This window comes from Pteropus vampyrus, unplaced genomic scaffold (assembly GCF_000151845.1).
Source record: "Pteropus vampyrus isolate Shadow unplaced genomic scaffold, Pvam_2.0 Scaffold119, whole genome shotgun sequence".
Taxonomy (NCBI): Eukaryota; Metazoa; Chordata; class Mammalia; order Chiroptera; family Pteropodidae; genus Pteropus; species Pteropus vampyrus.
In genome coordinates, this window is record NW_011888900.1 from 2,661,540 (window position 1) to 2,687,254 (window position 25,715).

Consider the following 25,715-nt stretch of genomic DNA (forward strand, 5'->3'; position numbering starts at 1 on the left):
CAGTTGCTTCTGTAACAAACCACCACAAACATAAAGTTTGTTTTTATGCCTTAACATAAAGTTATTATCTTAGAGATATCGGGTGCCAGCCTCAGCAGGCCTTAAGTGAGACCAGCAGGACATGTCCGCAGGGCTGCATTCCCTTCTCTGGGCTCTAATGGAGAATCCGCTTCCTTGGATTTGGATGTTGGCAGAATTTGGTTCTTTGTGTTTGTAGGATTAAGCTCTCTGGTTCCTTGATGGCTATTAACTGGGGGACATGGTTAGCTCCCAGAGGCCCCGTTTTGGTCTTCGTGCATAGCCCGCTCATCTCAGAAGCAGCAAAGGATCGCATAGCCTTCTCTCGCTGCCATCTCTCTGACCCACACGTTTGCCCCTTTCCCCACTGTTAAGGACACGTGGGATTAGATGGGCCACTTGGATAAACCAAGACATCTGCACACTTCTGGGTTGGCTGATTAGCGATCTCGATCCCATCTGCAACCGTAATTCCCTTTTGCCAGGTTAGGTAACATACTCATGAGCTCTGGGGTCATAGGGCACAGATATCAGGGGGAACCATTTATCTACCTGCTACAAGTAATGATTTAAAAGGAATAGATTTCATTTTCTATGTTTACATCAAGGGTAGGTCACACTTGCTCTGAAAATTTAAAAAGTAAGTACAGGCAAAATCACACAGTGTGGCTCAGAAGGAATTTCTTAAAAAATTCCTAGAAGGGATTTTTGTCTAAAGTTTCTGTTCAAGGGATTCTTTCTTGGCTGCAGAAACACATTTGCAGGCATTTCCAGAAATCACGAGCAATTATCATGATAGAAGGAAAATTTAATGAGCATGGAGCAAAGAAGTAGATCAAACGCACACATACACACACACTCACACGCACACTCACACTAACACTCACACATTCACACACACACTGACACTCCTAAATGATGCGGACACCACTCGGTTCAGTCACTTTGTTTCAGATTCAGGGCTATCAGATCTGACTTTTTAAAAAATATTAGAAATCTGAATTTTTATTTCTGTGCTATCATCCAATTTTAAATTTTGCTAGTTTAAAAATGTGGCTACTGTGTTTCTCTTAATAAAAATTGTATATATTTGATGTGTACAGCAGGACGTTTTGATATACGTATACACAGTGAAATCATTACTATAGTCAAACTAATTAACACATCCATCTCTTCACAGTTACCGTGTGTGTGTGTGTGTGTGTGTGTGTGTGTGTGTGTGTGTGTGCACGTGTGTGGTGAGAGCATCTGAGATCTACTCTTTTAGCAAATTTCCATTCTAGAAACGGTATTATTTACTGTAGTCACTGTGCTGTACATTAGATTTCTAGAACTTATTCATCCTACCTCACTGCAAGTTCGTACCCTTCGAGCAACATCTTTCTTTATGAGTCAGTAAACAGCTCCTCTCGGGGTGGCATCCAGGCAACAGGGCAGCAGCTTGTGACTTTGGCCTCCAAGTTATGAAATGTATTCTGTAAATGACTGTCTACAACACGAATATGCCCTAAAGACAAGAAGATAATGTCTAATTGAATCTGAAATGCCCAGGACTGTATAAAATAATTGGCATATACTAAATGTAGAAAAATAGTGTATCGGTTCATCTAAATCTAGTTTGCGTTTTATTCAGATGAAGGTGGAATAGCAAGCTGAAGACGAGAAGGTAGAGAATTTCCAAAGAAACTTGTTGGGGCAGAATGCCCGCAAAACATTTGCTGCCTTTCTTAGATTTAAATATAGATACATATTTATCAGTTATTAACAAACTGAGATAATCTTTTAAAAAATTCTGTTACCCAGAATCCTCAAGTATGATGGTAGTATGATTAGCTTTGGTCAAATCTGAATGTGGGTGGACATGATTCTGACACCATAAAGTGACCATATTCTAAAGGCAATAGGGATTTTCCTCTTCCCTTCCCACTCCATAATTGTGTGAAACTGTATGTATTGACTATTCTTACAAAACAGAAGCACGCTGACCTGCTCACTCTGTCGGACCTGCTTTGCCTTATTGAAATCCCATCGCCCTCTCCTCAATTTAAATATTCAGTACATACCCCCTCTGTTGTGCACAGCGTCCTCCGGCCTCTCAGTCAAGGGCGTCGCTCAAATGATCTTCCCCTTCGTTGTGTTATGTTTTCCTCTCTGCTGGCTCAGTACTCTTAGCATTCACACACGTAGTTGCTGTTCATCTGAAAAACAAAAGGAAATACATTCTTCACGTCTACATTCAACTAATCATGCTTCCTTTTTTTCTTTTCTTTCCCTTCAAAGAAAATATTTGTACAAGTGTCGACATTCTAGTCCTCAATTACTGTCCTTAAACTCTGTGGCATCTACTCCAATCAGGCTCCATCAACACTATTTGATTAAATTGATCTTGGTCAATTTTATGCAACTAAACCCAGTCAAATCTCAAAGCTAGTCTAGTTTGGTTTCCCAGCAGGATCTGAGTGATGAAACAATGTGCCTTTGAAACAATGTGCCTTTCTCATCTGCTCTTTCTTCTGTCTCCGTGGTCACTTTACTTCAGTCTCCTGCCTTCTCACTGGTGAATCTCTGGTGTCGAGCCTTGGTTCCCATCTCTCTTCTTCACTAGCCCTCTGGCTTTCAGTCTCTCCCATCTTTAATTCCCACTTACATTTATTGGTAATTTTAATTATCGGAATTTTTGAGTAAAATCGAAGAACTCTTTTTTATCAAATTTAATTTGGGATTTTAGAAGTGCACAATAAAAAATAAATCTATGACTATTGAGAGGTATTTCTATGAACAGAAATTTGGAAATTATATTTACGGGTGATAGGACTTAAGATATATTTAAGAGACAATTGTAGATGCTTAAATAGGTTATCAGGGAAGTGTTCAGATTGTAAAAATAAAGGGTATACATATATATACACACACACATATAGGGTATATATACATCACTATATATAGAGAGAGAGACAGACAGACAGACAGATAGACAGAGACAGAGACAGAGAGAGAGGAGTAACTGGTGGAAAGGGTGGGTGTGGGTTTTCCTACAATCCACAAATAAAGGATGCTATAATTGGGAGATTCTTAAGTTGATTATTTATGCAAAGTATCTTGAATTTTGTTTTTAAGGTTTGTATCGCATGACTGTTTCTGAATCTGCACCCAGTGGTACTTCCATAGGAAAAATCGAGGCGTATGACAATGACATAGGGGAGAATGCAGAAATGGATTACAGCATTGAAGATGACTCACAAACATTTGACATCATTACTAATAACGAGACCCAAGAAGGAATAGTTATATTAAAAAAGGTAGACATGTTAAAATTATTTGCTCTGCAGAGTAATGCAAAATTGAATCAGAAATGCATGCAAATATTTTATGTGACCAGTTAGTTTTTGTTTCATTAAGTAATTAAAGTGAGAACCTGTGATTTATAGTTTAAGGAGACGAGTTTAGAGATGAGAGTTTGTTATTACAGAGGTTCTTAAATTATATGTAGAACAAGTATTTTTTTTTTTAAAGATTCAGATAGAGGACAAACATTTTGAAAGGATCTTAAATGACAATAAATAAATTCTCAATTCCATAAGATATTTATTCCCAGAAAAATATAGTTTTAAACTTAAGTAAAAAATATAGTTATTATTCCAAAACATATAATAGTAATCAACATAAACAACAAAATACACATCGGGATTTGTATGCAACTGCTTAATGATGTCGGAGTGATTCAACTACATGAAAGTAAAAGCTAACTGAAACTGAGTTTAACAGCGAGAACTTTCTTTTTCTAAATAGTACCTTGGGTTACTGAAGCCATTTCTTCTGTGCACACTGTTTTTCTTTGTAGAAAGTGGATTTTGAACACCAGAACCACTATCGCATTCGAGCAAAAGTGAAAAACCGCTATGTTGATGAACAGCTCATGGGGTATCATGCTGAAGCTTCCACCACTTTGATTAGGGTCCAAGTGGAAGATGCTGACGAGCCTCCGGTCTTCCTCCGTCCGGATTATGTATTTGACATCTTGGAAGGACAGCCACAGGGCTCGTGGGTAGGAGTGGTCTTGGCCACAGATCCAGATCAGAGGAGATCTCCTATCAAGTACGTATGTCAGGAAGGCCAGTTTTGCAGTAATGAATGAACACAAATTAATTAGCTTGCGTATGAAATTTCATGCAGATGTAACTACGATCTATCTATCTATATTTCTTTATATGGTACTTACCAAATTGTCAACAATTTAGACAAGTTAAAACAGGGAGCCTCAGTGTTGGTTAAAAAGCATTGAAATAAGCAATTGCAAACCTGCAGGAACTAAACAATCACCAACTGAGATTCAGTGCAACCACCTCTATTACTTGGGCTAAGGAGGTGAGGGATAAAGGAAACTCTTGATGCCAAGTCAGAGAAGAAACGAAGCTGATCAAAATGTGGTTCATTCAAATATTCTTTCATTAAAATGATATTCAAAAATTTGAGAAAGCTTTTTGTGGGACACCACTTAAAGCAGTAAAAATAGATCTATTTGGTTAGAAATAAATTTCTGAGATACTGTTGAATAATATTTGCCACTATTAAACGAATCTGTTATATTTGTATACTATATTTTCTTTTTTTAAATATTCAAGTTGTAAGTCTGGTTAGACGTAAAAGTAAAATCTGTTACATGTTCCTTTAATCATCTGTTGCCCACACTTCTCCATCCAGAGGATTACACAAACCTCCGTGTATTTATTAAGATACTGGCTCTGCTGTGCTCTGGGAGAGCCTACAGGTACAAAGCCGGAGCTTCTTTAAATTTTTGAGATAGAAGGATGCTCTCACTTTTCCACTGTAATTCTTCATCGTAATATACTGCCTCCTAATGTGTAGATATAGTTCCTTTTTAGTAATAAATGTAAGTGCATATCTAATATATACATAATTATAACCCAATAAATAAATTGTTTAGATTTTTAAAGTAGTATATCTATTAACCTATTTGTTGTTCCTCTTAGAATACTAAAGAATATATAATATTTTTAAATACTTTAGTGATTAAGTTGTTTATTATATAATCATTGATAATATAGTTATAAATTATACTGTGTTGCAAACAGTTTGAATATCAAATTGTATATTTATAAATGACAATGAATGATGAATGATTGACAACAATGCCTATGAACATCGATAAAAAAATGGCACGATTTAAAAAAAATTTTTAGAGTTATATATTTACTATGAGTAAAAATATTAGTATATATGAGACAAATAACTGAGCCACACGCAAATATTAACAGAGGCTATGTGTGTTTTATAGTACCACTTCTGGTTGTTACTTACCAAAAACATTTTTAGTAACAATTTTCATCTTTCTTCTAAAATTAATTACATTTAAAAATAGTTCATGAGTACCTATCAAAAGAATATCTTTCTATGCCTTTTCTGGGCATCCTTTCATTTAGAAGTGTCTTTTAAATAAGATTGCTCTTTATATATGTTAGGATTGTAATTTTTTTTTCTCATGTGGTATAGTTCAATTTAGCAAATTTCGAAATGTACCATGAAAATAAAATTAAACATATCTAGATTTGGCTTTTATGTGTCTCAGTTTCTTCTCCTGTGAAGTGGGAATAATGCTTTTGTAGTAATACAAGCATTAAGAGCAAGACATAAAGACGTATGCAGAACATACATGGAAGAATCAATTGTTTATATCATTACGGCAAGAGTTGTTAGTTAAGAGAAAACGTTACACGGTCACATTTTATCCATTCAGCATTTTTAGGGGAATGAAGAGTCCATAAATGGAAACTTGAAATGAACCAAAGATTAGAAGATTAATCTTCTAAGCATAAAAATGTCACAGTTTAAGCTTTTTAGCACAAGCTCTTTCTAAAATATATTGCAAACATCTTTTCTTTCTTAAATGTTGTATATTGACTATTATTTAAAATGTTACTGCTGACTCAGATCGTATTTAAAAAAAACTTTTATTTGGAAATAATCTCTAACTTTTGATTGATTTTATTTGGAATAGTGTGTTATAGAAACTGGATATTCTAGATGTTTAATACAAAATATTAACTGTTAAACTACTGTTCCATTGTGTCAACAATTCTCTCAAGTAGGAAATGTGACCACTTGTGGATATGTAAGTAAATTGCTTATAAAGCAATTTTAAAAATAGAGTTAAAACTGAATTTCTATAAAGCTTATAGAAAGCTTAATTCTCTGTAATTTCTATTTTAATTGTCCCTGGAACCTCAAGCTACAAATTATTGATATTTTTACAGACCTGTCAATTCAAGTTTAAAATATTCTCATCTTTTGCCACATAATTATGGCAGACCTCACTGATGTCTCTTCTCAGTCTCCCAGAATATTTGTGCAATGAGAAGCATCACCGAACCCTAGTTATTACTCTTCTTTAATTTTTATTATTAATCATTTGCAAGCTGAGAAGACATACTGAGTACTTCAAAGGCTTCTTTCATTGCAGAGTTGGAGATCATTTCTCAGGCTGTAGCATGACAGAATTTTATTATCTGGCTTTATTCCATGCATGATCGAATAGAACATTTGATCTACTGTCCTTACTTTGGGGAGGGGTGTGTGTGTGTGTGTAATGTATATATATGTACATTATATATGTATATACATGTATGTAAATAAATACATGTATATACAATATATGTTTTACTAAATAGTATCAAATTGTTTCCTTTAAACAAACAAAAATTCTCATATGTCAGTAATCAAGAAATGATAATATAATGCACAGATTTAGTAGATGACTATTTGGTGCAGGAGTCTCAGAGCAGTCCAGGCTGATAATATGTTTTATGTTGCTTGAAATGAAAAAAAAAAAAAGGGTTTCAAGCATTAGTTTTTAACTCCCTATATGCATTTCATTTTACAAATGACATTTTGCCATTTCTTTTTAACCATGTTATTCACTTACTAAAATTCTCTCTTGAGAATAAGAATGAGTGACATGTGTTTAGATTTAGAATACAGCAATTTAAAACTGAGGCCATTTTAGTTTTTTTCTGTCTCCACTGAGTTGAATTTTAAATATATGAATGGACTTTTTTGAAAATAGTTCAGCATTAAATTCGCTATATGGATTATGCATTTAACAATTTATCTCATTGCTTCTAAAGGATGTTATGTCTCTCTGTTATACATAGAAAAAATAAAATTAAGGCATACTTTTTTTGGTACAGGTATTCTATTACCAGAAGCAAAGTGTTCCTTATCGATGACAATGGCACAATTGTCACAACCAACCCTCTGGATCGAGAGAGCACTGCTTGGTACAACCTAAGTATTACAGCCACAGAAAAATGTAAGTCCCTATTTGAGAACAACACACTGGTCTGCCATAATTTTTAAGCCATTCAATAATCGCTGAACATAGGGACAAAAGCTAGCTTAAACTGTTATTGGAATTAGAGTTAAATAATATTTTGTATGTCAATTCATACATGTGTACTTTAGTATTTTAAATTAACAATATCTGTTCATTCCTATTACAGCTTATTAATATATTTGCCACAAAATACCTTTAATTTTGCGTTATGACAATATATAATTGTAATGCAAGAAATGAATCATGGAAAAACACACACAAAAATAAAACAAAAAATTCTCTGAAATTCTAAAACATTATTAATTAGTGACATGTCTTTATAATATTTTTATGGATACATTTTCATATAAATTTATAACAAATATAAATTTGGCAAGCTTTTATCAAACTAGGTAATATCGTATATGGGTTTCTTTTGAAGTTATGAGTTTAATGAAAAAAAGTCTTATGTACATTTCAAAAAAAAACATATCCACCCTTAAAAAATAGCTATGGGCAGAAAGAAATTACAATTATTCCCTAGGACTCTTTTCCTTAGCACAAAATTTTTAGTTTAGGGAATTTTTTAATTAATGTTATACATGTTTTAAAACTCTATCAATACTAGTAAAACTATTGAGTTGGAATTTAAAAATTTAATTTAAAATAATTTAAAATCGACTAGTAATATTGTATTGTTCAACCACGATCAGATTAGACTCAGTTCATAGGGAACTGTTCTCAAAGTCGAACATGCCTGTGTTTGTGCTACTTTCAGGATAAAATATTAACAATGCTCCTGGACATTAGGGACAACGTGGAACTTTAAGACAACTTTTTAAAACTTAGGCTTTTAAAAATGATCATTTTCAATGAAATTATGGGAAATAATATGAAAGATTCAAACAAATATTTATTGGAAATCTGTACATCACAAAAATGAATATATTTTCAAATTAAAATCATGATGTCACCTATGCTGATAGTCACATCTTCAATAATCAATAGTGACCAAACCAGTTATTTTTCAGAGATAGGCAGAAGATTTCATCTTCAGGTTGTAAGATAAAATTATTCCAATTTACCACTTAGATAGTGTCTTCAGATTTACCAATCAGTTAATCAGATATTAAATCAATCATATTAATTCAAGTTCAAAGGAATAGATATAACAATATATAAGATTATAAAATCATTCTCTTCTTTAGTCAGGGATGGATTTAATATAGTACACTACGGGATTAAAATTGTAAATATGAAATATTATAGAATAAATTCTTTCATAATTGATTTTTGCATGGATTTTTAACAATCTCGTTTATTTTCCTGGATCGATTTTGAATATCTTATTCCTCACTTTACTGAGCAGTCGGCCGGTGATATGTAGGAGTGTGAAGCATCTCTTGGATATTTTGTTTGTCATGCATTGAATAACTCTATGGGAACACTGCAGGAGGATCGCATCTGGGTTTTGAACTTTCCATTTAACTTAGTAAAGGTTGGGAAGCAGATGTTCTAGGGGATGACCGTCTGCTGCAATAGAAGAAATGTCAAGGCTTTTGGTGTCCAAAACATAAAGGCGTTTATTCTAAAATCAAAGCTTTTATTTACTGGGTATTTCTGAGAAAAGATTATTTATAATGTCACTGTTTGCAAAACTCTTGAGAAAAAGAATTCAAAGCAGTTCAAGGGAAGACTGGACATCTTTATAAAAATGTATTTCTCTGTAAATAGCTTTCGGCATTTAAAAGAGCACGTTTTAATAAATTTATATAATTATTCCTTATAAGCTTATCTTATTTATACAGGGGATTTTTTTCTAAGAATGTATCACTTAATTTTGTTAAGTAAGAAGTACTAAAATATAAGTTATTAGAAAGATGAATCTTGAAAATTTATTATGTGTATTCTGAAACACCAAACACTAATCTATTACAAATGAATAGAAAAAAATGATGACTAAATGGTATATAAAGTTTGCAAGATAATTTAATTATATCTTATCTCATTAATTACCTGATTATTTTTATTAGAGGGATGTCATGAAGATCTCTAGAAAAAAATCGAAGCATTTATTTTGTAGCCTTTTTTAAATATGGTGCATATAAATCGTAGCATCACAAAATGAAACAAAAAAAGTAACTCGATATTTGTGTTGTAACATAGCTGCTGTCCATAAAAATTACTAATTCAATGTATGAATGTGTATTTACATATATTCAATAAAAATTATATGATATAGTAAATATTGTAATTATGTCATAGTGTATTGTGTTCAAAAATGATATGTAAATATTTAGTGACCAGCACAACACAAGTAAACAGACGAGACTTTAGCTTTCAACCGTGCTACTTGTCAGCTGATCGACAGCCTTCACAGTATTAAGGGGTTTGTGTGTGTGTGTGTATGTGCATGTGTGCACGTATTTAAAAGTTTGTGAATTATAAAATATTGTATAAACAATTTATAAGTAAAAGAAGATTTAAAATACAGTCAGTAAAAAAAAATGTAAATGCCAGCAAAATGCAAACTAAATATGTGAATATATTTATTTTATATAGAATTTAATACTTAGAAGTTAATCACTATTTCAGAAATAAGTGATTAGAAATGTTATTAAATACAGGAATTATACAATTCACAGTGATATGCTCCTGGTGATATAAAATCAGTTTTCTTAGAATAAAAATGTACTTTTAGATAAATAGAGATTTTTTTATCCCTGTCAACCTAAAAACCCAAGCACCAATAATTGATCTAATAGTGTTTATTTGAGGTCAAAGGAACTACAATTCTGGAATACAGATTCAGTCATAAATCCCCCCCCATTCCCCTCTAACCCCTTGCAGTAGAGGGACTGTGGGTTTTTATGAGAAAGAGGGAGGAAGGAGATAAGGTAAACTGTATTAAAGAGGTCATCGGCGCTAGATGAGGTAAGACTAGATTTGTACTTCATTGGTTAGCAATTTGGGCATAGGCAAAGTCTAATTTCATTAGTCCTTAACAATAGGATATTCTCGTCCTTACTGATTTCTTAGAATATCGGTGGTTTGGTCCAGTTTAGAAGATAAAAATCAAACAAGACATGCCTGCTAGGTGCTCTGAAATGGAACTCTGGCTCTATTTTAATATGTCTCCATTCAAATCATCTCTCACGTTCCCATTATTATTTTTATCGTATAGCTGAAAAGTTACAGGATGCAAAACAAAACACAATTCTAAAATACAATAGATAAATACTCTCAGAAACTCACAAAGTTAATGTTTATTTAATTTATCTTTGAAGATCCATTTTTTTTAAAAAAAAGTTTTTAAGGAAAACTGGCTAGAAAGAACTTTTGTAACACTGAGTAACCAATTTTCATGTATTTTTCCTCTCTGTCGAATTTTTCAATGCACATAATTAAACTCATTTTAGAATAATTTTGGGGAAAATATTTGTAAGTGCCAAATCCTCATTACTGTGTTATCAATAGCAAAAATAATTGTTAGACTATTTAAGTCTCGGTAGTAATATAAACAAACCACCTGAATAGTGGAAAACAGCATCAAATAAAATTGTGAAAAATACTTGGTAAATAACTAGGGTTAATTATCTAGAAGCTTGCAACATAACAGTTATGCTGATTATAGGAAAGAGATGTTCCATTGTAACATTTGCTTTTTCAGCAAATGAAGTCACTTTGCTTAATCTTTTTCTTGGAAAACTTCCCATATTAAGCAACAAGCTATTTATCAGCATGCCAGCTAAGTGAATAAAACTAAGTACTCTAAAATAAAGCTGTGAAGACATATGTATGTTTTATATAGTCATGTCAAAGGTTTAATTTGAACTTAATTTTAAACAGATTTTTCAGTGAAAAAGATAAAAAACTTTAAATGAATTTCTTACTAATTTTTCTTAAACTTACATGTACCTGAATTACTTTTTCCACTTTACTATCTAAACAAAAGTTGTTCTATGGTGATATATGTTTAACCATTAAAAAATGAGCCTTAAATTTTGAATCATTCCATCTTGAAATCTCTAGGAGTATCTTTTCATATGATAATGTTGTTTTTATCTATTTTATCCTGAATATAACACAGTAAGGAAGAGTTTCAAAATAATTAATGGTTTATGTATTTCCTAAAGACCATGGATTTTTTTTTGTCTATTAAAGCTGGCAATTTTAATTTTTAATTAAATGAAAATTATAATTTCCATCATAATTGCAACAGTTATTTACTGGAAAAAAATAGTTACGAACAAAATTTCACCTCAACCCAGAAAACCTCTCTCCAACAGGGAAAGGAGAGAAAACGGTTTTATAATTGAAAAACATTAAACCAAAATCTGATGTGAATTACGGGAAATCCGCTAAGATATTGCCAAGACAAAAGGAAATCTCTCCCTTTCATAGAGCCAGACAGATACAACCTATCACATGAGTTTTCTCAAGATAAACATTTACTAGCCTTCAAGTAGGAGGGTTTAACCATGTGTCTGTCACCCATAGTTCATCTTAAATTCACTGAGTAGTTGGAATGATCATCTGCATTCACTAATTGGCTTTATCCAAATAAAAACTAAGCTTTTCATAACTTTAAGACAAGAGGTAGTTTTTTTGCAACTTGGGTCAAGCAAGGCCTTTGCTAAACTTGTCCTACCTTCCCACATAACTGGAAGAAAGGAGTGCTGTCTTCCTTGATGATTACTTTTCAGAGCTGGTATCCAGTACTTGAGAAGGACAAACCTACGCTGTAATGTTGGCAAGAGGTTCAATTAGCTTTTAAAAGGTCTGCATACATTTTTAAAGAAACAGAGAAAAATCTTACAAATGTTCTAAGAGGAAGGAGGAAATGTCTGTTCCCTTGTTTTCAAGAGAGAATTAAACCACTTAAAAAAAAGTCTTTGCCCTTAAAAATTACAGCTGTAAATATAATGCTGTTTCATAAACAAAAGAGCACAGAGATTATAAATGGAAACATTAAGAGAAACAAATGAACCCCCTTTTTCTAATCATTAATTGTATATACCTTTTCCCCAGTGTTGTTAAATAAAAAGTGACAGATTTAAAATAACGTTATACAAATATGGACTATATTATGCTGCCATTTGCTTTTTTTTCATTTCACAAAATACCATGCATATGACTTCTTGTTAGTAGTAAATAAAATAATCATATTTAATATTTATTGCTTATTTATATGCTAAGTAATCTTCTAAATGTTTTATATGTATTAATTCATTTAATCTTTATAACAGTTCTATAGTGTAATTACCAGTATCATTTCCATTTTATGGAAAACCAACTGAGACAAACAGTTTTTAAGCATTTTTCTCAAATTGAGAACCAAGATTAAAATCTATTTTTAAAGCTCATGATATTAATACATCTGTTACACTGACTCATTTATTTTTAATAAGCATGCAAAATTTCATAGTATGGTTGTAATTTATTTTCCCAGTTCTCTTTTGATACATATTTGGGTCATTTCCAGTTATTTGGATGTGATGCAGATAATTCTGGAATAAAGAAGTTGAATCACATACTCTTACATACTGGTGCCTTGGACCAAAGCATAGATTTCCCAAGCTAATTACTGGGTCAAAGATATGTGTAAGTTAATTTTTACTATCTATTGCCAGATTAGGTTCTAGGAAAGATTTACGTCCCCATTCTTTTTTAGCACTCCGCTCTGTTTTTAATGTTACACAGATCACATGGACTAAATCATCATTCTCATTTCCAGTGAGCTACATACAGCCTTTGTGAATATTATGATACAGCAGTTTGTCTCAGCTGTGGGCAGTTTTGCCTCCTAGGACATGGTCAAATCCTAGGAGGCAAAACCGCCCACAGCTGAGACAAACTGCCCACAGCTGAGACAAATTCTCACAACCAGAGTGAGGATTGCTTCTGGTATTTAGTTAGTAGTGGCCTACACACCCTACAATGCGCAGACGACCCCCCGAAACAAGGACTTATCTCATCCAAAATAGCAGTCGTGGTGAGGTTAAGACGACCTGGTATGAATTATTTGAATTTTCTCATCTGTGAATTTCTAGTTTGTGAATATTTCCATTGAATTGTGTTTTTCATACCAATTTTCAGGATTTGAAATTAAAACTGTTAATATTTCATCCTGCGATGCAAACATTTTTCCAGATCACTGTTGTTTTGTTGTTGTTTTGGCTCTTTTTACATATTGTTTTGCCATTTAAAAAATGTATTTAACCATGTCTTCTTCCCTTTCCTTCATGGTTTCTGTATTTCTTTGTCCACTTAAGAAAATCCTCCCAACTCACTCTCTCTCTCTCTCTTTCTCTCTCTCTGTCTCTCACTATCTATCTATAAACTTCACTTAGAGTTTAATATAATTATTTTATTTTAAAATGTATTTAGATCATTATTCCAAGTCCATTTTTGTTTTTAAAAACTACACTGAATAATGCTGTCATTAAGAGTGCTTACTGCTGGCATCTTAACTGCCTTTTCTACTTTAGCTGTGACCTCAGGCAAATCATTTAACCGCAATTGATTAAACTAAATCATTTGTTAGTGTTTTTATCAGTAAAGTTGGGGAGGATAATAATACACATCTTCATCAGATTTAGATGAATTAATGCAAATACGTTCAATAGTTCCTAGATTTAGAAAAGTCTTGTGTTCCTAATGACTTACTTTACCTTTTTCCTCATCAGCTCATCCAGTCTATACCAGGTACAAGGCAGTTGATAAATATGGGTTGAGTCAAATGTGTGGAGAACATTTTTTTCCTAGGATGTATTGTTGATAAATAAAATAATTATATAGAGATCCTGTCCTCAGATAGCTTTTATTCAAGTAAAATAAAAATATATCACATAGCCTCTACGCAGTTTTTATGAACTCCCCCGAAAGACAGCGCTAACATTCTTTATTTTTATTCTGTTTATTCAATTTGCAGACAATGCACAGCAGATTTCTTCAGTTCCTGTGTATGTACAAGTTCTCAATATCAACGACCATGCTCCTGAGTTCTCTGACTATTATGAGACTTACGTTTGTGAAAATGCAGGCTCTGGGGAGGTAAGAACTCATAATATATTGCTGACATCTAAACAATGCCATATATTATTTATAATAACTTTTGCTATGTAGTCCTCCTATTTTTAAATGATAAAAATAAATTTTATTAACTCTATTAATTACATGCTTTTTTTGTTGCGAGTTCTATATAACTTAAATTTCTTTTGAAAAATAACATGTCTATACACATTGGCAGGGTTGTTTCTGTGCGGTGTCAAGTGTACACAGACACCTTACAGTTCATTCAGAATCTCTTCACAAGGGAATTGGCCCTTGTCAATGACTTGTATGCATGACACTACTTATAACTATACTGTTACTATAACAAGATTACTTTTAACAGGCCAAGTCTACTTATTTGCTTATTTATTAGTATTTTTCTTTACTAAATCCTTAGATAAGAATTGTAGAGCAAAAGTGGCATTATTCTTTTTCAAATGACTCCTAGAAAAAAAATGCCAAAATTAAACACCTGCACACATAAACTCAAACAGAAAAAAATTATTCAGCATATGACTATAAACATCATATGTAAATTGTAATTAAAAGCAATTTCTGAAAGTATTAAAAGTTGATAACCACAAAAAGTATGTTTAGGAGTTTAGAAAACATTTTAAAGTATTTTAAAAGCCATTACTATTTTCGACACTTCGATATACAAATAATGTATAGATATGCATGAACTTTGACAAAATTAAAGCCCTTTGACAAATTTAAACTTAAATTCTGAGTTACATATAAAACGAGTTGAAACAGACAATAAGTAGTACCTAAATTTATTGTCAAAGTCTCAATGCTGAAAGATGTGGTATCTTAACTTTAAAACAATAATGAGAAAGAAATTATTTTACACTATCATTTCATGGTGTTCTGAAGCTTAGGTCAGTACAACGATATATAAAATACATATGAAATAAAGTTCCTGAAAAGAAGGAAATTTACTTAAGAAGATAAGCTATCTAGTACAGCGCTGCCAAATAAATTGATAAAATCTAAAATTTCCTTGAAGCCACATTTAAAACATAATAAAAATGGGGTTGCTAATTCGACAGGAATAACATTTCTATCAAGTAAGACAAGTATAGAGACCTGTTGTAGCATCGTGCTCACACATAACAATGCTGAATCTTACACTTAAAAATTTAAGAGCATAGATCTGTTAAGTGCTATTACCACGATTAAAGTTTCTAAAAACGTAAAAAAGAAACAGATGGAATCATTTTTCCATGTTTCAAAATATTATGATTTTTCACATGTAATAAATTAAAAATCATTAAGGAAATATTTTATATATTTTCTCATGCCATAGAGATTATTGTTGTCTAATTTCCCACAGGCTCAAATAGCTGGACAAAATAACAAGTTAAGAATGTATTTGCTTTGGTTAGACAATACCTTCGTTATAGAAAATCAAAATGCCAGAATAGTTGCATTTTATTCTGGAGGAAACCAGACATGTTCTTAATGACTTATGCGGGTAAACAGAGGTTTCAGTTTTTGTTCTTAATGGATAAATGACAGGGCGGGAAGAAAAGAGGGAGAGAAGTTTTCAGTGGTTTGCAAAATATGGATATAATAAATGAGCTGACATTACAGCTATTTGCCTTTCCTGTTTGGTAGAAATATGTATCATTTTTCAACTTAATAATTTCTATTTTCTTGACTGATGCCAAATACCTTTTTCCAGAATTGAAGTGTAATATTGGTGATTTTTAGATTCTTTCATACCAATATTTGGTCTAATGTAAAGACATTTGCATTGTTTCCATGTAAAAATATTCTCTTGCCAAAATGTCTCTTGAGCCCACATTGTAATCTGGTTGGCTTCTCACCTTCCTTTCCCTCTTGTGTCCTGTCCCTGTTATTTTTTTGAAACTCACTCTTTCTGCTTTCATCCTCCTCTATGTCTCAAAGTTCATAGGTCTTTATGCCAGTTCATTCCCTTATTTTACATTACATGTCCAACTAACTAGAGACGATTTTTACTCATATGTCCCATGGTTACACCAAATTTGCTGCTAAGCCTTCCTTTTTTTTTTTTTTTTTTTTCAGTATCCTCAGCAAAATTACTGTAACTCACCAAGTGGTGCAAGAAAGACATGTGGGCATCAGCCTGATTCACTCTAGTCTTATATTCTCCATATCTAACCAGTTATTAAGCTCTGTTGATTCTAGCTCCTAACTATCTATGTGATCTGTCCATCTTACTCTATCCTAACTCTTTCCAAGACAGCAGGAACCTAACATCTCTTCTGGAGTGAAGCTTAGCCCTGCTAAGGGATGTTTCTATAAAATCAGACTTTGCCTTATCCAGTCTCACAGCTGACGTGAAGGGGTGTCCCGTTGTTGTTGATCAGTGGTCTTTTTCTAGGTAAGTCGGTGGGCCCGTAGACAGTTTCTATGACATTCAGATTTTAGTGGAGAGGCAGTGGTCAGAAGAACATGTGTGCCCTCTTGGAAATGGTAAAAAAGACCTTGCTTCGATTATATCAGCGAACACTTAGGAAACTTTGGGACCCACAAAGCTGTATCTCCCTGTGGAAGCACGCAGTACCATCTTCAGTTTATGTAAACACTTTGGCAATTTTCATATAAATTTAATTTTCATTTAAAATAATTAAGAGCCTGTAACTGTGAGTGTTGTTGTCTTTTTGTATATTACATCAGGGAGTGTTGATTGCTAACCAGTTGCTCCCTGGATCACGGAAACAACTTGCTAAGTAAGTTGTCTATTTGCGGATCCACACTGAGTGTTTCCAGAATGAGCATTCTCAAATCTGGATCTTTTCCACTGATTTGGGATCATCGCAATCCTAAATAAATCCTAAATAAAAATAAAATGCTCATGTCTTTTCCAATTTAGCACTTGTGAGTGGCCCTCAGTATGCAGTCTGAACTCTGTGATACGCCTGGAACACCGGTTATGTAGTTAGTCACGGTTCACCCCTATGGTATCATCTTCTCATTTCAGTTTAAATGCCAAGTCCTCTGACCCCCAAAGTTTATTTCAGTCGTTATATATGTTAGGCGTTTTATGACATGCTTTTGTTCTGTACTTTAGGTATGATATACCTTCTCAACACTCTTTAAGTTCGCAATTCTGCTTGTCCCTCTACCCCACTAGAATGTAATGACAGAGTGATGACAGAGACGCTGTTGGCCCCGGGCATCATTGGACACCTGGGGCCTGAGATGACTTAGCATATTCTAAGTGCCAATAAGATATTTGTTAAATTGATACATTTGGGATATTAATCAGATATTTTTATAATTTGATCTTTTTATTTATATGACGACATATGAATTTCTATTAACCATATTTTTTAAATTAATTTAACAAAAGAAAAACAGGATATATATATTGAGATAAAAATCTAAGAATGTATAATTTTTAACTGCATATGGGTAGATTTGTACAGTTAATGAAAAAACATTACAATATCTATGGCATTTAAATAAATGTAATATAATTTTATCAAAAGTTTTTTTTTTAGGAAACATAGAGTATCTCTGCCTTTATTCCAGGATCAAAATAGTAGAATATCATGAGCATCTCAACATTTTTCTCCTAATAATATGCTAATCAAAGAAAGAAAACAGACTATAGGTTAGATTTGTGGTTGTGGTGGTGGTTAGCTCTAATGCTATTTTATTAACTAGTACTTTGCCATTTTGGACAGCTATTCAACAAAGTTCTGAATCTTATAAATTTATTTTGTCAAAACAAGTCTCAGTGCAGTGGTATAAACAGTGATGGTCTTGTTCATATTTGTGGACAATGATTTCTTGACAGTGAGAGAGAGAATTTGCATCTACATCTTGATGCAAGGTGCAAATACCTAGAATAACTAGATAAGCAAGCAATTTAGGTGAGATTTTACAAAAATCCTTTCATATATTTGTTTACTACAACTCCCACTTTCTCTTTAACATTTTTGTATTGAAGGAAATTGTTTATTAAGCACATTTCAAGCAATTGATACTTTAAGTCAATTAATACTCAATATCTGTATATCGATTTCTAGTTTATTATTCAATTTATAGTTTAGAACCTTATTAAAAATTATTTCATTGATATCTGGTATATAGGTTGGGAAACAAATTCAAATATGTTGTTTGCTCCAAATCAGTGTGTGACAATCTGCTTCATTGACAAGCTATCAAAAAAAAAAATGTGCATTTAATAAAGGCCATAACTATAGTTTGTGAAGAAATGAATATAGACTTATATTTTTTAATCAGGATGATTAATCTGGGAAGGGCATTTTAGTAAGCTGGCCCTGGGCCTCTTTATTTTTTTTAGGAAAAAAGCCATTGTGCAAAGAAATTGATAGAAAGAAATAACTATATTTCTTCCCTTCATACTTCAGTAAAATAATTAACTGATTCTACTACATCACTAACTTCCTAGTTTTGTAAAGTGATGGAACCCAATAAACCATATGGAAACCCAATTTACAAAACAAATATAAGTGACAGTAGGCTCATCGAAAAGGGGACAGTGTTGAAACTCTTTCAGTTTACCTATGTACACGTATAGAATCGTTTGGTTAATTAAACATATTTAAAAATATATACAAAGTCACACTCTTAAGCCTTCATTCATGAAAGGGAGACATTTTCAACATTTAGGCAGATGCATGTGTTTAAAACAGAAAGTCAGGTGATAAGATAAAACTATCCCTTGTTTAAAAGATCAAGACTGTGTACATCAACAAGATAAAGATGAATTGTTGCAATTTGCTTTTAATTTTAATAGAACAATTATACCTTTAATGAGATTACTAACAATAGTCAGGACATCATCCCTTGACAACTGATCATTACAATATTTTCATGAAGAGAACACATAGCAGACATGGAGTGTCGACAAGCCCTTTGACAATGAACACAATCCTAAAAGTTGAATATTAGTATCTCCACTTTTTAAGCTTAGAAAACTAGTAAATGGTGAAGCTGGGACTCAGAGTATCAAACTTGCAAGCCCCTGCCCTCACCCTGGCTACAAAATTTTGTGGTAATGAGAAGAAAATCATTGTGCTGGGACAGTACTCACTTATTATTGTTGGCATGGATTGAATGAAAAAATATTTTTCTCATTAGTTTATTTAATTAATGCTATATGACTATAATTTAATTAGGAATATGTTATAAAGATAAAGATAAATTTATTTAGAGAAATAATATGTAAACTGCATGAGTTTCATGGGCTCTTTATGCACATAGAGAGATAGCTATTCTTTGAAGTGTAACATAAATTTTAGGTATGTCATCTTGCAACTAAGGATAGTTTTTGTTTGACACATTGTTAAAAGCTCTTTAATTCTAGAAAATTCACAACAATAACTTGTATAATCAATTTACTTTAATTTCCAGAATTAATCACCATCTCACTATGAGGTCTTGACAGCGTATCTCTTTTTTGATGATAATGAACTATTTGACTGACACATTCCTATCTTTAAAGAAGAGAATTAATTGAGAACTAATTTGTTTATAACTGAATTACTTTACTTTTTTATGATTTGAGATAGAGGAAGGAACTTATTCGATGTGGAATATTTTTCCTATAATCTTTATGGCTCAAAGGAAATTACGTACATTGCCCCAAAGCTTTCAATGTATTATTTCCTTACATTTAAAAACTCACTACTTAAGCAAATACTTCAGTAAGACAATAACTTTTCTACAGTTATTCTCTCCATATAAGCAGGAAATATACAATTTCAGTAAACCATTATGTCTGGTATTCAGTTAAGGAAGGGAGAAGGAAAGAAAGAAGAGAGACATTTAGTTAGGAAGGATGGGAGGGAGTCTTGATATACAGCAGCAGTGCTATGAGAACTTCTAACAAACTTATCTTATGGAAACCATCTGGTCCACTCACAAAACATTATTATGTAATATTAAAACACTCTTTTGAAAGGGGCAAGTAAAGATATTTCTAACCTGAGAAAATATGTTAATATTTCCATCAGTTTTAATAGTTATCCTCTGCAATGTCCATAAAGGTTTTGGTAAAGCAATTTTAATTATAAAAAATAATAAGAAGAATATAATAATAAGAGCAGTGATCATTTTCTTAAAACAAAAACCTTTTTCTGTATTTTTTTTCTAGATAATTCAGAGCATCAGTGCAGTGGACAGAGATGACTCCATAGAAGATCACCATTTTTACTTCAATTTATCTGTGGAAGACTCGAAGAACTCTAGTTTTACAATCATAGACAATCGAGGTAACTCCATTTACTTTGATCCATTATCCTAGTATCGTGGTTGATTTAAGGGAACTTATATTATTGCTTTTTATGCTGTTCCTGCAACATAATAATGTTGAGGTATAGAGCAAGAAGTGGGAATGAAAATGGGAAACAAAAACCAAAGTCAAGAACTGAAAAGACCAGCCCCATTGTGTATAGGATTTGTTAAAGTTAGAAGCACTTTTTCAAGTAATCAATGGCTATAAGTCCTTGTGAAGTCTCGGTGACCCTGCAGATATAATTGCAGTTCTGATAATAACAGTTCCTTTTATGTCATGTAACTCAGACTTCAATCTATGGGGAAGAAAATGATATATGCTTAAGTTGTAGTCACGTAACCTTGATTGATTCCAAGATATGTGGAGTCATTAATTATGGGTATAAATATATGAAATTGCTTTAATATTATTCTTTTTTTCCCTTCAAAATGAATGATTATATCAACCTAAGGACAAAATGTTCCAAAAGATTTCTTCTGGAGAGACAGAATTTCTTTTCCTTCCACATAGAAGTGAATTAGCTTTATAGAAAGCCACTCTGTTCTTTTTCTTTTCCTTCAGTAAATTATTTTTATCATCATGTGGATTTCAGTTTTAATTTTCTTTATGTTCCAAAGCTATGAATCACCATTAGGTTCATTACTCAAGCATCTGTAACCTAAGACCTGCAGCTGTCCTTCCTGACAACCAAGTCGAAGCTTTGTTCAGAAGGAGATTCTTTGTTGGGAGAAGACGTACAGACATGTCATGTCCCCTTTCTCCCTGTCAAATTCCCCAGTGAAGGGAAACCAGAGAAACTCATGATAAAAACTCAAATATCAATATAAGAAACAAGATGCAGATTAGTTTTATTCACATTCATATAAAATAAGGTACTGAGGCAAAATAAACATATTAAAGCAAAGAAAATAATTGATTTGGTTTAACGTTTATGGTCCTAATTAGACTATATGTTAAAAAATATAAAAACTCTCACCCCTCTTGAATCTGTCTAGTAACTTAAATCAAAAGAGTTTTATAGACTTTAAGAACAAGGTGGAGAATTTGTTTTGAAAAAATGATTTGGAAAAAGTCATAAGTAGGCATACATTTCAAAAGACTTCCATTTGTTTGCATTTTATAGTTAGTTTCTTCTCAAGTTTGTCTGATTTCTACAGAAAGTATTTTGGGGAATGGAAATACAAAACAGAAAGAAAAAAGAAAAAGAAAATGCAGATCTGAGGCACAAGAAATTATACTGAAAAAAGTTCTATAGATATCTCTATACTATTGCCTCTAGTACAAATGCCTAGTATGAATTTATTTCATATTGTTGAAAAAAATGATGCACATGGATTTTTGTTTTAGATAACACAGCTGTAATTTTGACTAATAGAAATGGTTTTAGCCTTCAAGAAGAGCCTGTCCTCTACATATCCATCTTAATTGCTGACAATGGGATCCCGTCACTTACAAGTACAAACACCCTTACCATCCACGTCTGTGACTGTGATGACCATGGCAGTGCACAGACCTGCGGTAATAAGGAGTTCATGCTTTCCATGGGACTCAAGACAAAGGTCATAATCGCTGTTCTGATGTGTATTGTGATAATATTTGGTAAGTAATGCCGAACTGAACATATCTTTATTTAAAGAAAACAGTGAATTCCATTATAGCAGTATAAGGTGGCTTTGTGTGTGTGTGTGTGTGTGTGTTTAATTGCTCTTTCGAATGCATTACAATTCTTAAATCAAGCATATTAAAAAAAATAGTGAATATGCATTTACGCATTTCAAGCTGAAAATCAAGGATCCTTGAATGTTATGATTATATGAGTGTGTGTGTACATATGTTTAGGAATGTTTTTACACATATTTATTGGAACATATAGAGTTATGTAAAAATTAGTAATAATAATGGCACGCTTATGTTGAGTGCTTATTACACTCCAGGGGAGTGCCTTAAGTGCCTTTCTCTGTTATGCAATATGATCCTCACAATAACCTTATGAAATAGTAACTATTATCACCTGTGAAACTCAGAGTTATGTGCTTTACAAAGGGCCATGCACCTAGTAAATGATGTGCTGAGGTTTTATAACACATCGCTGTTCAACCTTACTCTGCAACTCACTAGGGCCTTTGGAGCATTAAAAAGAGTAAATATTAGCATGGAGGAATGTCAAAGAGGGTTTTACTTCATCAGAGTTCTAAACACAAAAGAAATCTCAGTCAATTAACTCCAGTATTTTTTGTTTATTCCCGTTGTTATCATTTTCACAAGAAGATAAGGTATACTCATTTTACAGATGAGGTGAATGAACCCCAAGTGTTTCATGTAGTTAGTTGGGTTTATGAGATGACAGATGATTCACCTAGCATAACCTTTTTCTTTCCTTTAACCTACCAGTATCTATAATCTAAACCCTTCTCTCGCTCACCTCATAGCTTTATATTAAAACGGACACGACTTTATTCAGTGTTGAGAGAGATTCTATCAGCCGTTGTTTCTGGGATCCCAACTCACTGCTCCGACTGGCGCACAGTTTGTTTCAAGACTTCGTTTGCCTTCACCTTCACTCTCCTCGTCTTCCCCAAAGCTTCAAAACCCACGCATTCCTCTGTTACCACCCAACGTGACCATTCTTTTATACCAAGCTTCAGTTTTTGAAGTGATTTTTAATATCTTTGATGATAAAACTGAATTTAGAGATACATAGCTAGATACCAGGATCAAGAAGCAGTTAAAACAGTGTAGGGTTGAGGGGATGGCAAGTACTTAGTTACTCACGGGTTTAGACCTAAACCAAGCCCTCAAAACCTGCAAGTAGATCACAAGCAGCCCCACAGTGAAGGGACGCATTACATTTGGGGCGGGGGAATGAGGTCAGCCAATAGTCAGTAGTTTCCTTTGAAAATTTCATGTATGTTCTCTCCAGCTCATAGATTTAGAAATTATTTATTAGATCCCTTTCCGTTTCAACCATATATCTCAGATGACTTTTAAAGTACAGTACCTGAATTTAAACATGATGACTTTATTTAATTCCAGAGCACTTTTCGGTATTTTAAATGTAAGTTTTATATAAAATATCGCCTAATATAATTATCTTTATGATAATACTAATGATATTGTCCAAGTTTGGTTTGAGTCCTATATATGAAATTCTGAACAGCCACTTAAGATCCAAGGTTGAGTAAGAGTTAACTATCCTTGACACACACACATATGCACACACACACACAAGCACACTTTAAAGTAAAAATAAAGTGTTGTGCAATTGTCCAGCTTCTACTTGATGTTAACATTACCTGCTTCTATTTGATGTTAACATTGAGTGTGGAAATATCAATGCTGTGATTTAAAAACTTAAAAGCTTAGAATTTCAGAAAGTAACGTATTGTCACGGAGTGCAGATTCTGGACCAACTGTCTAAGTTTTGAATGGCAGCTTTCTGTTTCCTTGCTGTGCGGCTCTGGGCATGTGATTTAACACCTCTGTACTTCAGTTTCCCCATTTTTAATAAGGAATAATAATAATATATGGATATCATAACAATTAAATCAATGAATACATGTGAAGCTTTTAGAAAAATGCCTGGCACACACTGTGTAGTTTATAAATATTAACTTTGGAAATAATTATGACACAGAATTTTCCTCAATGGAGACTATCGGACTGGTCCATTATGCTTAACTTCTATTAACTTGTATCATTAATTACTAAATTGACGAATGCATATAGATTGGAAAACGTTCCCTTATTCTGCTTTGTTCTATTTCCAATATATAAGAAAAAAATAAAATTTTAAGTCTTAAATTGATCATCAAAAATATTTCACTATATTTTTGTTTTTCTCCCCTAAATCACGAACCAGAATGATTGTTACATGTTTCCCTATGTCATTCTGCGAGCCCCTTTTGTAAACTTTCAACAGCAAATATATATCTTTGTCTTAGAATCATAAAATCCCAGCTTATGTTTTGAGTTCGTAACAAAAACAAGAATTGTCAAGTTTATTAGAAACAATATACTATTTAGCAATACATTATATATTGTATTACATGATATTTATATTACGTTCTGTTCTCTTCTATCACTAATCATATTATATATCGATGAGTTAATATTCTGATATGCCTTCTTTGTCAGGGTTTATTTTTCTGATCCTGATTCTGAAACAACAAAGAAAGCAGACCCTATTTCCTGAGAAAGGTGAAGATTTCGGAGAGAATATCTTCAGATACGACGAGGAAGGGGGAGGCGAGGCAGACACGGAGGCCTTCGACATGGGAACGCTGAGGAGCAGCACCGTCCTGCGGGCGCCCAGGTCTCGGAAACGTGCTGCCCAGGTGAGGAGCCTGTACCGCCAGTCCCTGCAGGTGGGCCCCGACAGCGCCATATTCAGGAAATTCATTCTGGAAAAGCTCGAAGAAGCCAACACTGACCCTTGCGCCCCTCCTTTTGACTCTCTCCAGACCTACGCTTTTGAGGGAACTGGGTCGTTGGCTGGATCCCTGAGCTCCATCGGCTCAGCACTCTCTGATCAGGATGAAAATTACGATTACCTTAATGAACTGGGACCTCGCTTTAAGAGATTAGCATGCATGTTTGGTTCTGCTATGCAGCCTAATAATTAGGGCTTTTTTATTGAAAATTTTAAAAATGCTAATGTGTTTTGAGGCAAACTGGTCGTCTCTTGTTAAAGAGTTGCGTGCTTCAGTTCTCTGGGACAAGAAAAAAGAAAAAGACCAGTCCGCAGTGTTTTCTGATTTCCTTGGAGTAAATACCCCATGGTCATTTCGGCCTACCTACGTGTTGTCACTGCGTGCACACAGGGGAAGAGGAGAGAACGATCAGCTCTCCGGTGCCAGGGCAAGCCAACGTGAGCATGCCACCGACGGAGGCTTCCAGCATTTCTTCCCATGCTGTTTAATACGAATTCTCAAAATTTGTGAATATTTAATGTGAGGAAGTCACTGAACCTAGAATATCTTAGTATTATTTCATTTCTGCATTTATTAAACTTTACCAATTAAGAGTAAAGATTTTATGTGCGGTAAGCTCCTG

The 25,715-nt window shown here is 33.2% G+C and overlaps 1 protein-coding gene across 1 annotated transcript in view; it reads left to right on the top strand.

Annotated features, from left to right (window-relative positions):
* The window catches only part of CDH19 (cadherin 19), a 40,633-nt gene extending 15,348 nt beyond the window's left edge, over nucleotides 1-25,285 (top strand). Inside the window, 7 exon segments of the mRNA XM_023534104.1 lie at nucleotides 2,973-3,317; nucleotides 3,860-4,113; nucleotides 7,224-7,345; nucleotides 14,283-14,404; nucleotides 20,523-20,640; nucleotides 22,011-22,262; nucleotides 24,798-25,285. Of these exon segments, the coding sequence (XP_023389872.1) occupies nucleotides 2,973-3,317; nucleotides 3,860-4,113; nucleotides 7,224-7,345; nucleotides 14,283-14,404; nucleotides 20,523-20,640; nucleotides 22,011-22,262; nucleotides 24,798-25,285 (1,701 nt within the window).
* The last annotated feature ends 430 nt before the right edge of the window (nucleotides 25,286-25,715 follow it).